The sequence below is a fragment of the Chaetodon trifascialis genome, chromosome 6 (assembly GCF_039877785.1).
Source record: "Chaetodon trifascialis isolate fChaTrf1 chromosome 6, fChaTrf1.hap1, whole genome shotgun sequence".
In the NCBI taxonomy this organism is placed as follows: Eukaryota; Metazoa; Chordata; class Actinopteri; order Chaetodontiformes; family Chaetodontidae; genus Chaetodon; species Chaetodon trifascialis.
Window position 1 is genome coordinate 12,022,022 of NC_092061.1, and position 15,614 is coordinate 12,037,635.

General features: G+C 45.3%; 1 protein-coding gene across 1 annotated transcript; it reads left to right on the forward strand.

The window, feature by feature from the left end:
- Window positions 1–31: 31 nt before the first annotated feature.
- On the forward strand, window positions 32–13,769 carry ndufaf2 (NADH:ubiquinone oxidoreductase complex assembly factor 2). Its single transcript, XM_070964594.1, has 4 exons — window positions 32–240; window positions 10,156–10,245; window positions 11,253–11,293; window positions 13,462–13,769. The coding sequence occupies exons 1-4, from the start codon at window positions 126–128 to the stop codon at window positions 13,702–13,704; spliced, it is 489 nt and encodes a 162-aa protein (XP_070820695.1). The 5' UTR covers window positions 32–125; the 3' UTR covers window positions 13,705–13,769.
- The last annotated feature ends 1,845 nt before the right edge of the window (window positions 13,770–15,614 follow it).

Genomic DNA, 15,614 nt, shown 5'->3' on the forward strand with positions numbered 1-15,614 from the left:
TCACAAACCAGTTTATTGGTTCTCTTCCCACACCACGAACACTTGCATAAACAGTCCAGAGAGAGGACAGACAGCTAGCTAGGGACACAAAACACAGTCCAAAACCCTCGGGTTTTCCTGTGAAAATGAGCAGGATTGCCGGCGTTCTACGGCGTACATTTGGAATAGTACGCAATCACGTCGGGACAGATCATTTGGGGAATAAATATTACATGGTCCCAGAACAGAAGACATGGACAGGTAAGATAAATGTGGTTGTGCTAAAATTAGCGTGAGTCAGTCTGATCGTGCAGCCTTGATCCCCGCAGTCTAATCAAGATAGCTTCAATAGCAGCGATTAAACTTTGAGCCTTCTTCTGACACTCTGCTCTTTCTGTAACTTACAGGCTATGGTTGTTTTCACCAAGACAAGCTTAGCTTTTCTTGCTCAGTGTGTATTCTGTAACTTCCCACTGATACTGTACTCTGATTGAAAAGAAATCTTGATATTCACCTGTGTATTTTGTATTATGCCATCGCTCTGGTCCTAAAATGTGTTGCTCTGGATGACTTTACCTTTACCCTTTCACCCTTGTAGTACAAAAATCTCTCCACTAGATGGAGCAACCGCCTCAATATGAGGATTCTTTTTAGTATTTTTATTAACATTTTTTAGTCTATTTAACGCAGCTCACTGCTGTTTAGATTTTACGAAGTTTGGGAGGCAAGTTGACAGCTCAACTGTCACTGGCCTTCAAAGAGGAAATAGTCTTCCACTGTTGAAGTTGAAATGATTAATTGTCTGTGATGAGGATTTAGAAGGAGGTCATATATCCCTACTGAGACATGGCAGTGCTACAGTATGTAATGTTCAAGCCAAGCAGCAGAACTGTGTCATCAAGCTAATCCGTAGTGGGATGCCAGTGGTGTCCTTCACACACCGCCCCTTACTGTTAGAAGGCCAAGGACTCAATGGCCAGGCTTGCTGTGCGTCCTTCTCCAGTCATCCTGTCTTTCTCTCAGAGAGTCTTAAAGAAGTGCGTCGAGGACAAGGAGATGGTGAGGCCATCATGATGACTCATCTGAGCAAAGGGGAAGGAGATTTGGTGGCATCCTGGCACTGGGGCCTTTCTACGTTTGTGAAACACAACACACTTGTTTTTGTGTGGTGTGTACAAGAAGGAGATTCTGACTTAACTGACTGCTTTCAGCAGATGACAACAAAAACAGATTGTGGAAATTTCCAGGAACTTTACACACATGGCGCACTAAATGTGGAGAAATCTTGTCTTTTCTAGTTTAAATCATTATCCAGGCTAGATATCCCACTTTCCCTTCTCTCGACCACCGTAAATCATCATCAGCGAAGGTCCTACCCAGACTACAGGTCAGGGGTCATGGGCCGAAGAGCATGACCTTTGCCTGCTCAAGACATGATACTGCTGGCTGACCAGTCATGGACCTTTGGCTTGTTAGTAACATGCCTCGTGACATTTCCCAGATTTATTATGCTCAGGAGAGATGGCTCCCATTCCAGAACTCGTATTTGTCCAATCTGGGAACTGCACAGCACTAATCTGGGAATCATGTATCCCATCTACACATGCTAATGTTTGTCTCCCTCTCTTGGTGCCACATTGTACAACCTAAATCTTTCACACACAGGCTGAATAGAAATCATACAGTGCATACATTCAGTGCTACTTTTCTCTCTCTCTCTCTCATTTTGTTTTGCTGGAGAGGAACCGACCTCTGGCAGGATGCAAGCCTGGCTTCTTTCTGACTGAACTTGACTTTGTGCTTCACCTTTTCTCAGCAGTTTGCGGGGAAACTTGCGCCCACCTCGTATTTATAATTCATTACAAGGCTGCTCCTCCACCCCTGGCTGTCAGACTATTCAAATGAGACATCACAGAAGCCCATTTTCTAGCACGCTACAGGCTATCGTATTCACTGTCCAATCACAATGACTGACACTGTGGAGAGGCTAGTTGGCCTGTAGAAAAACTAGTTCCGAACAAACACGCTCGTAAAAGCCAGACAGGCACGCACGCGGTCTCACATATACATTCATAATAAACAAATACAAATATATGGTGCACACATTTGCCTCTTTTTTCTCTGCCACTCACCCCGTTCAGCCTTGTGGAAATAAAGCAGATGCATTATTCAGTCCATATGTCTTGCTAAAGCGAGCTCTTTTTGATCTTAAACTGATAGGCCAAGCGTGGGCTCAGGGCCTTAAGGCATGGACCGCAGGGCTTTTCACTGCGGCGCATGAGTAGTGGTTGAAGTAGGTGAGGAGTCTCTCTCCTCTTCCTCTCTCTTTCTCTCAACTCTGCCTACTTCTTGTATTCATTTGTCCATCCCCAGTGTTCAGTCAATCCCTCTCTACCTTTATCCATGCTTTGCTGCTCCCATTTTCTACCTCTCTCAATCTGTTAACTTTAGAAAACTGGGGCGTAAGCAATTCCACGTGTGGTAGGCCGTGCATGAGGACGTTAATGGCTGCTAAGACAGAAAAAATAAACTGAAGCAGCTCCCCTTTTTTAACGCGAATCTGTTCTATCTGGTCTCAACTACTGCCCAGATTTCTCCTTAGGTTGACCTCTTTATTTGCCTCCCGTTAGCCCTTCCTCCACGTGCCCGTCCCTTCTTCATTGCTGCCTCTTGATTTTCCTTCTTTGAAGCTGGTCCAGTGAAGATTTCTATTCACAACATTAGAGTAGTTCAGCAGTGTGGAGGGCTAGACCCAGCAGAGAGCTTTCTATCCCCCTCTCCTCAGATGCTGCTGCACATCAAAATGAAAAGGCCTGAGTCTGAAGTACACGCCTGGAGAGGGAGAATGTCTGCCTCTGTCTCTGTCTTTAGAAAAGGTCCAGCTAAAGAGGCCTACTGTGTGCTGCTGCCCCATAGAGAGAGAACTATGCTATGGGCTGTGGAGCCCCAGTGATTGTTGTCTATGGCAGGGCTACAAGAGAAAGCCACTGGCAATCTGGCCACTGGTCTTTAGAAGGTCTTTGCCTTGGTGTTAGCTCCATAGAGCTCAATAGAGAATCCATATTCTTCTCTCTTTCTGTATGCGTCTGTCCCCCAGGCCCCGCTCTGCCTCACGCTGCATGGGGCGCCATGTCATGCTGCCCAGATGAAAGCAAAGCATTCTGCGGATGGGCTCATTCGTCTTCAGCAGTGGGCCTGCAGCTTTGACGCCTGCCTTCCCTCCCTTTATTTAGGAAGAGAGGCACGCTGACATTATCGGCCGCTGCAGGCACATTTGAAAATAATTGCCTGTATGATTGCTATTTTTCTTACCTCTTTGAGGAGGTGTAGCCTTTGTCTTGGAATCAATGGCTGCTCAATACTGGACAGGGGAAAGGCAGTTTCCTTTCATGTCTCAGTGAAAAGGATGTATTTTTAGCGCTATTCATTTTAGCAGTGTGTGCCATGCAGTTTTAATCTATTGGTCCTCTCCACTGTGTGGAGAATGGAAGGGATTCAGAGGTTGTTCAGAGGTGCGCCACACTATTGCCGAGAAAAGATGCATTGACTTGTCGTCCTATCACTATCCCTCTCTCTTTGTCTATTATTTATTTGATTCCCCCGCTCTGTTCTATGAAGTGAAAAACTGAAAAGGCCTCAGTTCTGCTATTTCAGGATGGGCGACTCTGGGGACCGAGGGAGGAGGTGTGTGTGTGTGTGTGTGTGTGTGTGTGTGTGTGTGTGTGTGTGTGTGTGTGTGTGTGTGTGTGTGTGTGTGTGTGTGTGTGTGTGTGCGCGCGCATGTGTGTGCATGTGTGTGTGTGTGTTGTTGTACTAGTGTGTGTATCTGTGATTGTGTGGCATAGCAACTACACACTGTGTGTGTGCGCGCGTGCAATTGTATCTGCTTTGTATTTAAAAAAAAAAAAAGAAAAAAAAAATTCTGCCATTGTGTGTTTTCTCTCCACTTCATGCCCAAACACACTTAACACAACAACAGATGGCTGTGTGTCATCAGAGCGTTGATTCAAGCCGTGTATTTCCATGGAAAGAGTCACAGCGGAGAGAGACGAGGGTCCAAATGGCTGTTTATTCTGCCACAAGTCATCCCCAGGGTGTGATGAAGGAAGGTCTATCCTACAGTAGGACACCAAGTCAGTGTTTACCATGGAACGGCTATGTCCAGAGCCGCGACTGTAAATCATGTTAATTGATCAGCGGCTTTGCAATGTATGGGGTTTAAACGAAGGTTGTTTAATCAAACCAAGTGGGCTTTACTCATCTTGCTGTATACTAGTTGCCAAGTGTGTATTTGTATCTGTGTGTGGTGGAACATCATGGAGTGGCTTAACTACTTCATTAAAAAGGCATTTGAAAAGATAGATGCTGAAAATGAGAGACAGGCGCATTTATTTCTTATGGCAGAGCATTGCAAATGGGCCGAGCTCAAATATCAGCAGTTTAAGCTTCTGCAGGTCTATTAAACGCTGCCTATCTACGGCTGATAAGTCTCACAACCTTCAAATCGTATATGAATGCGAGTGTTTGTACCTCCTGCGAACTGATTCACTGTTTGGCCAGAAGTCGTAGACAGTTGATGATTAATCAAATACATTTCTCCAATTGGCCCGGATGTGATTCACTGTCCGGTGCATTCATGTCTGTCTCTGGTCAGATGGCCAGCGAGATGTTTTGACACCTTGGGGCACCACGTCTGTCAGAAACTCAGCCAGAAAGACTGACAGACAGGCCGACACACCAGCAGACATCTCCTGGAGCCTGCAGCTGCTTATTCAATTCAGAATATTTTAATAAAGCAGACAGGCAGAGAGAAATAAGGCTAGGAGTAAGGGAGGAAAGATAAGGCCGAGGGAGACTCGCAGAGGGTGGAAAAGAAGGTGGGGTATAGAAAGTGAGTGACAAAGAACAAGGGGGATGCTGACATATGGGGTGAAATTATAGAGTGGGGGAAGAATGGAGAGAGTGAAAGTGAAAGGAGGGTTTCTGACAGAAAGAGGGTGAAATGAGTGGGTGGAACAGGCAGACAGATAGAGGGGGAGAGATAGAAGGTGGAGGTAGGTTAATGGAGAGAGAGAGCGGGGGGGCTGAAGGTGCAAGGGAAGGAAAAGGAAGGGGGTTGGATGAGAATGATGGAGGTGAATAGAAAGGGGTGGACAGCTCGGTCTATGGACATCACACACAGGGGCCTTAGAGGAGCTGGGGAGGAAGGAGGGGTGTCCACGCCACTCCACAGCCTCACAAAGGACGCTGACTTCCTGGCTCGCCACGGTCCTTTTCTATAACCCATCGGGCAGGGAAGGGACTTCAAGAGGACGGGTGGTCTTAAGTGGACGTGGCTAAAGCATCCCTTCCACCCTCAAGTACGCACGCGTTTGGTTAAAAGTGACACACGGGGGAAATCAGAGTATTCTTTTCAGCATGTTATTACTTTTTATATGAATTATTCTCCTCTGCTCCGCCCGTGAGTCGCTCAAGCCTCGGCGGGATCGACAGCAACAGGGACAAACAGAATGAGGGCTGAATGGAAAAAAAAAAAGACGAACAGCAGCAGCAGCAGGCCTACTTTACGCCTAAGCTCCTCCTCTCACCAGAACTGATGCAAAACAACGGCTGGCCTTTTCCCTCTAAACCTCATCCCGCGTCACAAGGCTCCGGGCTAATGGGTAACCATGGTTACAGGCCTCACACATCCCCTCCATTTTTTTTTCTTCCAGGCAAAGAGATTGGAGGAAGACAGAGAAGGAGAGACGGTGTCAGTATTGGTACCTGGTTGTCCTTGTATCACTGATGCTTATCCGATCACTCCATCTTCATAAAGCTGTCCATTACCATGCACGTACTGGTCTCCCCATCTCTCTCCAGCACACAGCTCAGCTGGAGAGGTATAAAGTAGGCTCAACCCAGGCTGATGGGCTTGCCGCCTCAGGACAGCTTTTTGTGCCACCAGTATCAGGCCTTAAAGTCGTTGCTTTGCCTCACACAACTAGGGCTTTGCATACATATCACGCGTGTTTTGCTCTATCGTTTATTGCGTCGTGTTGAGAATCACACTCTTTTCGGCAATAATATTCATCGTGTCAATGACACTTTGCGTTCCTCTGCACGGCTCGGATGCAGGCATGACATTTGCATGAAGGCAACACAAACAAACATGGAAGAGAGCGAACGTGACGCAGAACAGGGTCATTCCGAACTGGAGAAGGACTCCGAACGGCCGGGACCGTACCTGAACGAGGGGCGTACTTCTGTCGCATGCACATGGTGGACCAGGAAACCTTACTCTGAAAAGTATGATGCAGAATTCACAGAAAATGAATGTGCTGTATCGTGATATGTATCATTATCTGGGTGTGAAATGACCTATATTGGGGTATGAGATTTTGGTCATACTGCGCAGCCACAAGCACACACCAAGCCCGAGAAAGCTGCCCTCTCTGCCGTCTGTTGAGAGGGAGAGCTGGAGTTGAGCCGTGCAGTCTGTTCAGAAACAAGTGAGCGTGGTGTTCCTCAGATAGACGATGTTGATGCATGAGATGCATGAGATGCAGGTCCACTGGTTGGAGTCAGATGCAGAGAGCTCGTTCTGTTTTGTCTCATCGGAGTTTCTAGGGCTCTCAATACCCGGATGTTGCCAATCGAAGCGAGTTCCCCTGACATCTTGCGTCTGTAATCAAAGGCAGAGTGCACACCGCAAGAGAGACAGCCCAAGACACCCAGAATGACACTGTGGAGGTGAAAAACCTCTCAGGTCGCCCCCAGCAGTACTCACCTGGGAGCTGATGTGTGAAGTTGGGGGTTTGTGCCTGTGAGAGTGTGTGCGTGTGTGTGCGTGTTGAAGCAGGTGATGGAGTTAAGCGGGGTGTGTTCAGGGTTCAAAGAGCAGCCCTCGGAGTGCATCACGTCTTATTCTAACGAACGGGAAGGATGGGCGTACCTGCCGTTTCATTGGCTCCCGATCTGGCTGCCACGGCAACCCCTCACCCATCCTGCCTCCCTGTCTCCTCCCTCCCTCTCCCCTCCCCCTCCGGTTCCACAGCTAGGCTCGTAGATGAGTCGCGCTCAGACAGGTGAGATGGCTCATGAATATTTATGCGTTGGGATTTCATTCCTCCTGCCGCTGGCCCCTCCCCCTCTTCAACGCAGTGCTGCGTTTGTCCTTCACGGTAAGAGGCAGCGTCCTCGCTCCTGTCCCTCAGGTTAATCTGCCTGCTCTCTAGCCAGTGTGTGTGTGTGTGTGTGTGTGACTGGTAAGTAGGTTTCCCTTAGTGAGTGATGAGAAGGCAGACCTGTCACAAGGGCCCCGCTGAGATCGAGAGCTCCTAACACCTTTCATACATCTCTCTCTCTCTCTCTCTCTCTCTCTCTCTCTCTCTCTCTCTCTCTCTCTCTCTCTCTCTCTCTCTCTCTCTCTCTCTCTCTCTCTCTCTCTCTCTCTCTCTCACACACACACACACACTCCGGTGCAGGTGTATGAATCTTAAATTATACACTATATGAGGACTATAGAACTCAGTCAGTGGATAATCAGAAAAAATAAGCAGTTTTTGATAATCAGCTGATCTTGATTTTTCTTTATTTTAAGAAAAACTACATCTACTGGTACGGTCTTAATGGTTTAATGATTTTATGAGGTGCTTTCATTTGATGTAATTGAAAACTGGATACTTTTAGACAGACAAAGAAGGCAGCTTTGCGGCTTTTGAGTGCGATCATTTATTGCTTTTCTCCATTTTACATCACTGTAAAAAACTTACTTTGTAAGGGACTTTCATTGAGGGCTCTGCTAACTTCTGGTGGACTTAAATGTTAGATTTAAAAACAAGAATGCATAGATGCTTGAATGTCTGATTGATGCATTTTTAAGTTTTGTGTTTGTGTTCTGGTAGGCTGTTTGATTGGAACAATGTATCTGCTCTGCTAGATTATAAGAAGACTCAGCCTATATGCAGTGATTACATTCTTTTATAATCCCACAATGCACAAGCAAGTTTGCAGCTGTTACATTTTTAATTTCACACATATGTTTGTAGATCGCATTGCACATCAGCGCCTGTGAGGTAATTAGTTGTTTTTCTTTACAGAAGTGGTGCGTTTCTTTTAAACTTGTATTGTGTAATGGTATATAGCCTTGGCCCGCGTGTTTTTCCGCACTTGTCCCAGATCAGAGATTACCAAGAGAGCGAGGTTCGCCCCAATCAGACTGACAAGCCTCCTCCCAGTGTGTATGTGGTGGGAGGATCAGCCGTGTTTCATAAATATATGTACATACTGTATTTGTTATTCAAATCCAAGGATAAAAGCCGTGGTGGAAGGGGTTTAGTCATGCTGCAAAAGCAACAAGACAAGAGGAGAGCCATGTTGGAGTGTGACAGAGAGTAGAGGGGGAGATGCATCCCAGCGAAAGAAAGATAGAGACAGAAAAAGTGGGTGCCTCTCTTAATGCTTATTAGTTAGGCATTAGCTGTAGCTTAGCACATCGCTTGTGGGGACTGTATCATAATTGTACCATTTCAGTCTGCAGCCACCCACACCCAATGCAAATATGGATACAATCTGTTTATAATTAGCATACCTGTTAAATGTATTTGTTAGTATTGCCTAGAGAGCGCAGCCTTTTGTTTGCTGGCAATTGTTTTTTGTTCTGCTGTCGTGGGGGTTTTCGAGGAAAACGCGTCTCAGAAGACGTTTTATGCCATATATGTAAACAAATGTGAGGATCATAGAATGTGCTTTAAACACTGATGGGCCAGCTTTGCAGATGAGGTGAGAGAGATGCAGTGTGTGTTTTTTTTTGTTTTTTTTTTTGTCAGACCTGGATATCAGAAAACTAAAGCTGCAGAGCTAGAGCCTGTGAGGCCCTATAGTGACAATCTAGTGGGAACCAAAGCAGAACCAAAGCAATACTAGCCTAATTAGCTGACCTGATTACTATATAGGCTGGATAAAGTATGGAAAGGAATCATCCTCATAAGGCATAATTACAGAGCAGCACATGCGTGAAAAATGTTTTTTTTTCCTCTCTTCATTGAAATGAGCTTTCAACACAACAGAGAAACTTTTATTACAAAAGCACAAGCGCAGCCTCCCGTACGCACATTTAGCCACTTTTGAGTGCCATCATTCATCTATCGCTGTGCCATAGCTATCTGTTATGGCTGAAGTAAACATTAAGGCCATCAGTCTGCGGTGTGCATGGAGGTGCTTGCCTCCATTTGTCCATGTCCAGTCAGCTGCGGAGAAGCGGTGATGGAATCCTGACAGATTGTCTGTGTTTTGGAGCGTGTTGTTTTCCTTGCCCATCCATTTCTCTCCTCCTAGCCATGTTTGCCATGCATCATCACTCTCTCGCTCTCCCCCCTCCTTGCACCTCCTCCTCCTTTGCTTCATCATTTCTCAGAGGGATGGGAGCAGTGGATGGACATCCGGCTACTTGCGAGGAGAACCTATCGAAACGCAGCGCTTGTTTTTAGTGAACACTCTATGAAGCTCTGTAACACAAAGACACAACTGGCTCTTTTCAGATTCTCTCTCTTATTCTGCCTCTATCTCTCTCTCTCCCCCCCCCCCCCCCACCCTCTACCTCCATCTCCATGTCATTGTGTGCCAGCCAAACTTGTCTAATCAGCAGATTCGACCAAAATAATTGGCGGTGGCCTTGCTGCTAGCGAGCGTCGTGCTGTATACAGATAGGGAAAGGAGCACTTAATATTCCACGCAGCTCGTGCCTCTCCTGTTCTCTGTGATATCTGACCTCTTTTGTCTCCTGCTCGGCTTGATGTTGATTTTGGAGGGCATTGTTAGCCAGAGCGCGGTGATTGGAAGAGGTTGTCAGTGAGGGGGTCTGTGGTTGGTTGGGTTAAAGGGAGGTTGATTTGCATAAAGGCTTAGCCCAGATTTGGAGCCACTCAGCGAGATCTGAGGAGAAGGGCCCGAGGGCCACGAGGTAATCATCCATGGCCTGTCACAGCGCTGTCATCCCTCTGTGTATTTGTGTGTCTGTGCGTCTGTCTGTATCTGCGTGTCTGTGCGAGGAGGAGACACAGAGCATTGTGTCTGCGCCTCTTTGTGTTTGTTTGTATTCGTTTGCATTTTGTATGCATCATTGTTGAGCGTCTCCGTCTCACTTGTGCTCCCTCTCGCTATCTTTTTCTTTTTTTTTTGTTTTTGGTTTCCCAGGAAGGCTCGTCCGTGCCAAGCGGATGGTAGTGGCAGCCAATCCTACAGAATATGAGTATGTAGAAGGCAGCATACCGATGGAGTGGGACGGTAAGTCTGGACTGCAGCATCGTTCTTACATACTTTAACTATCACTATCATGGATAAATGACAATGTTAACAAAAGAGCTACCCAGCAGAGTACACAAAGTGCTGCACAAATAAAATGGAATAACAAATTCATGGCAGCATCTATTGGGGCCCAGGCTAATCCATTGATTTTTTTTTATTTTTTTTTCATATCATACTGCGAGATGGGGGTTGGAGAACGCGTATTCATGAGTTTATCAAAGACGCCTTCTGCTGGTGTTATACAACCGTACCATAAAATAGTGTTTCAAATTTCTTACAACTGGATACAAACTGTTCCCTCTGTCTCAGACTGGCTTTATCCACCTTAAACCCCTCATCCTGCTTCGCCCCATCCCTCATGCATTTTCATCAGGATGCAAATAAGAAAGGGATAAAAGAGGCCCAGAATCCCTGCGCTAGCTGGAGGAAGAGTTCGAAAATCTCTCTCTCTCCCTTTCTGGCTCCCTTTAACCTGCTCTGCTGTGCAGCCAGCTCAGCCAAAATAGAGCTCCTTAAAAAGAGGCAAAAAGGAGAGCGATGACAGACAGACGCAGCTCTGCTCAGGAGGAGAAAGAAGGACAGAGGTACTGATGGAGAATGACAGAGTGTGTACTTTTAAATTCAAAGATCAGAGCAGATCCACACTCTCTCTTCTGAGACGCAGCACTCAGTGGTGCTGCTCTGCCAAGACTAAAGCAGTATCAGTGCTTAGACTTTACGGTGTGTAGAACTTGGATGTGTTACCACGCCGCATGTTACCCCGTAGTTCGCGAAGTGAAATGAAAGAAAACGAACGGAAAACCCTGGGTACGTTTTCCCAATGAGCTTGGTTGCTCAGTAGTTGCACTGAGCTACTGCGGTGCCCTGAAACTCAGCGATGCCGAAGCTGCAGCCTTTAAATATGACTGCAGGTTTTGTTTGCGCAGCGTATGTTTGTGTGGGTGTTTTCACTCTTCTCTTTTTCCTCTTCTCTCCTACTCCTCCAGCTTGGATCCGAGGCAAACGGAAGGAGCCCCCCACCATCGAGGTACACCCCCCTCCCCTCCCCGCCTTCCCTCTAGTCTCCCCGCTGTGCTGATGGTTGGACTCTGGGGGACTGGTTACAAGGGAGGGAAAGAAGCAGAGATGAGGAGGAAAGGCTTTGATTCGTTTTATCTTACAGTTTCGAACTGAATGCAGCAACTTTGGGGGACAGGTGTTAAAATAAACAGCAGCTGAAATGCATTGATGGCGAGACGGAGAGCAAAGACAGCCTCTGAACAAGGAGCTCACTGACACCATGTCCTAGTTTACTTTCTTTTTTTCCAGCAAAAGCCTGCATCTCGGCTTTTTGTGTTTTATTTCTGGCAGTCTCCAAGATGGGAATGGTGAAGGAGTGCAGTTTTTCCCCTCGTGTACCTCTCACTGGGTTTATTGCTCTTTAAATGAGAGAATGCTGGAAATTATTTAGCCAGCACAATGTGGGTCTATAGGAAATCCCTTGGAAGGCCAGTACCCAGGCACTCTTTCTATCTCTCTGTCCTCTCTCCCTGCCAGTGGCCAATGCCATCCCCTGCCTTTACTGCCAGAACATTCTCTTCCAATTTTCTGCCTTGCGTCTGCCCAATAGCTGCCATCGACAGCTGGACAGTGTTGATGTGGCCAAGGCTTCACTCCCAGCACATTACCCTACCCCTTGTCACGCTCCCTCTCTTCCCGGTCCAAGCCGACATAAATTGATTGGATTAAATCCTGTCATTAACAGGCTGGAAAAGCAGCTCAGTATGTTTGTCTCCCCCCCTAAAAGCGGGGATTTTTGGCCACAGCTCTCCCCTCTCTTTTCCAGTCCTTCAGTTCTGCCAACACACAACAGCATTATGCCCAGTCCTCCCTTCCTTTTTGGTTTCCCATGCAAGGGAGAGGCTAACATCACTGGACACACTAGCTGTGCCTCAAGTGGGTAACTATTCCACCGGTGGACTATGTTCAGGTTATAATTGTTTCCATGAGCTGGAAAGGTTGTTTATATTGGGAATGCCTCCTGTCATGTTGGTTTACCAGTCTGTTCCAAGCACAGCACTTTTAACCAGGGTTTATTGAACCAATATAGGTTAACTGAACACGCTTGTTCTTTTTCTAGTAAATGCCCTACTTCATACTTGACAGATACACACATTTATTCCTGGAAGCTGCCCAGTGCAACTTTGTCCCTCTTGTGCTTTTGACGAGTGAGCAGTTTCTGTGCTTTGCTTTAAGACAAAACTGAGGCAATTGATTAAGGACGGGGAACTGAAAGCTTTGCAGGACAGTTTGGAGGTTCCAATAAGTAATCTCGTTGTCGCACTCCATTTTTCTGAAATCTTCAGGAAACAGCCACCTCAACATTTCCAGCACCACAGCTGTACCGTTTGTACCTTTGACATATCTAAGTAGCCATAATGGACAATGCAGGGCTGCTTTACTGGATTTTTATATGATTTTGTTTTTTTGTTTTTGTTTGTATTTTTTCAATATATCATGAAATATATTGATGATATAAAATTACCTATACCATCACCCACCTCTTAAGCCCACTAATTATATATATGGTGCCACAGACTACAACACGATATCACAGTATCTGCAAGAAAAAAAAAAAAGGCCTCGGAAAGTATTAAAAAGTCATGAATTTACTTTACAAAGGTCTGGAATATTTTCTTTCCTCTCACAGAGCGTAACATTAACTTTCTTTTGTATGTGGTGGCGGGCTGTCGGGAGACTTCATTCGTCTATAAACTACAAGTGGGATTGTTGTGACAGTGGATTGCATGCACAGGAGGCTGTTTAATCCTTTTTTGTGGAGTTTCTGTCAACGGCATAAACGTGCAGCAAACACTGCTAACCACAGTGGGGAGGAAGCTCGTGGACTCATTCTGGGGAAGTGTCGATTCTTGCAAAAAACTTCATTCAAATTGGTTCATCTGTCCATCAGTTTTCTGCCACATATCTTGGTCCATATCACATTGATTCATTATATTACTAGTAATATATGTTGCAAAATAAATTATACAATAAATTCATGCACATAATTCTAGGCCGTAATGGTTTTTCAGCATTCTGGTATGACCATGAAAAGGATATTAATTCCATTCTATGTGGTATTAAAAAGGTCCTAGGTTAAATTGAACACTGCAGAAACCCTGAATATGAATGTATGTCCATGTATGTATTTTATAGGAGCTGCTGAAGAATGAGGCTTACCTCAAGCAGATCAAACTGAAGGCCAAGGAGGTGGAGGAGAAAGATCTGGCCCTACAAGCCAAGGAGTATGAGGAAGGTCTGGTGGCGACTCCTACAAGGACTTTGGCTAAGGGCCACGCAGCTAGCACCAGCTTCGGCAAGCAGGAGATCAGCAAAGACCCCACCAGCACTGCGAACACATTCCAGCCTGGCTCCTGGATGCCCGAGCCCAAGAAATAGCCAGAGACAGCTACATACACCGAGACCACTCTACAAGGCAGAACAATCCAACAGAACGGCCCAGCCTAAAGAATCCCCCGTGAATCTGTTACTCACTTTTAGTTGAGACTTATAATGTTTAAGTGTTTAATGTTAGGAGCACCTTTCATTCCAATCCAATCCAAGTCAGTAGATGAGGAAGTATTTATTTGACCGATGTTTTATTGGACTACGTTTCATTACAGAAGGGCTTCTATTTTTCCCGCTCCTCAGTGTATATTTTATATACGAAAGACAACATCCATCACTCATCTCGTGGAGCTAAAAGGCCTGTTAATAAAGCAAAGAAAAACCAAACGGTTGTACTTCCAGCAGTCATTAAGTGCACCCAATACCTTCATCATGTTGAAGAGATATTGAAAGAAAAAACTGTCAAATTCTGTACAGTGATGAATATTAAATGTTTTAAATCCAAGCTGATCAGAAAGAACAGACCTCAAGTCATCAGCTTTGACCAGAGAAATTGCGCAACAATTTTAAGCATCCCTCTGAGAACATCTGACATTTTAAGGATGAAAGGTATGACTTGTTGAAGGAGCATGTGAAAAAGCATATGTTTAATCATGTGGAAGTATGCAGATAAGATCACTGTTAACTCCAACGTGCATTGTGAAATCTACTAAGATGGTGCCTTGAAACTAGTTACAAAATCCTGCGATAACGTCTCTGTTTATCATGGAGCTGGTGTCTGCTGCTTGTAAATCACAAGTCAAAAGAATGAATAATGTTACAGCATATTGATCTCCAGCAAGGCGGTCTTTCACTTGAGGTCAAAGTGCACGGAGTTGCTGAAGAAAGTTCAGCAGGGTTAGATGCTCAAAGCTGAAAGAGCAGCTTGAACTGGGATCCTGCAGTCAAAAACGTGGTCTCCTGACTGGGTATGATTTACCAAATGCTCTCTAGAGATAACAGTAGCCTGAGCCCTGGACTGAATAACATTTCAAGAGAAAGAAAAGGGAAAAGGAGTATGTAGAAATGTGTGCATGTCCCCCTGTCTGTATTTAGAGTCATCTGTTTTAACTGCTTCTATAAAACTTTACACATACTTCAAATCAGAGTACTTAGAAAAACTATCCATCCCACTGGACTTTTGAATGTTTTATTATTTTACACTGTGTCACGGTGAATGTAATTAGTTTTTAAGTACTAATAACAAAGAGGTGAATGTAAAATAATTGCAAAACAATAAAACCTGGTGAAAACAACCCTGGTTCATTCAGTTCAAGTCTATATTTAATGGAGCCTTTGGCAGCAAGTTGGTCTTTTACAGCCGTTATACTTTTTATGTTTTTATGTCTGACCTATGTCTGACCAGACCGACTAACCACGATTGGGCCTTGCAAATGTAAGAGTATTTAACCTAAATTCAGTTGTCACAACCTTACTGTTTTCTCTTTGACATTAGAGTCTGTACATAAAAGCCTAATTACAGGCACTCTTTTTTTAGAGTTACAGCACAAAAAAACATGGGGGGATGACTACTTCTTACGCACACTGAATGAAAGCACTTGTGATACTTTTTCCAGTCCGATATTAAGTCCACACAGAGGAAATTCAATTTTCTTATCAACCATGAAAAGTTTATTGATTAGAAAGTAGTATTTTGGACATTTTGCAAGTGACTTGGAAAAAGTTCCAGGATGCTCATTACATCGTTAATTCAGAATGTGATGCTAACAATGGAATGCAAGGTGTTGCAACAGCTGCACAAATTTATCAGCGGATCTCTGTATAAAAATATCATACAGATGACCACTGTGCTCTTGCTGACCAAAGTCCCACTGGGCGAGCCTCCTCCAGGCAGTACTGTCCATCTCAGCACTGTTAGGCCTGTGGGGCCAGTGTCCCTCCTCCTACCCCGGACATGAGGC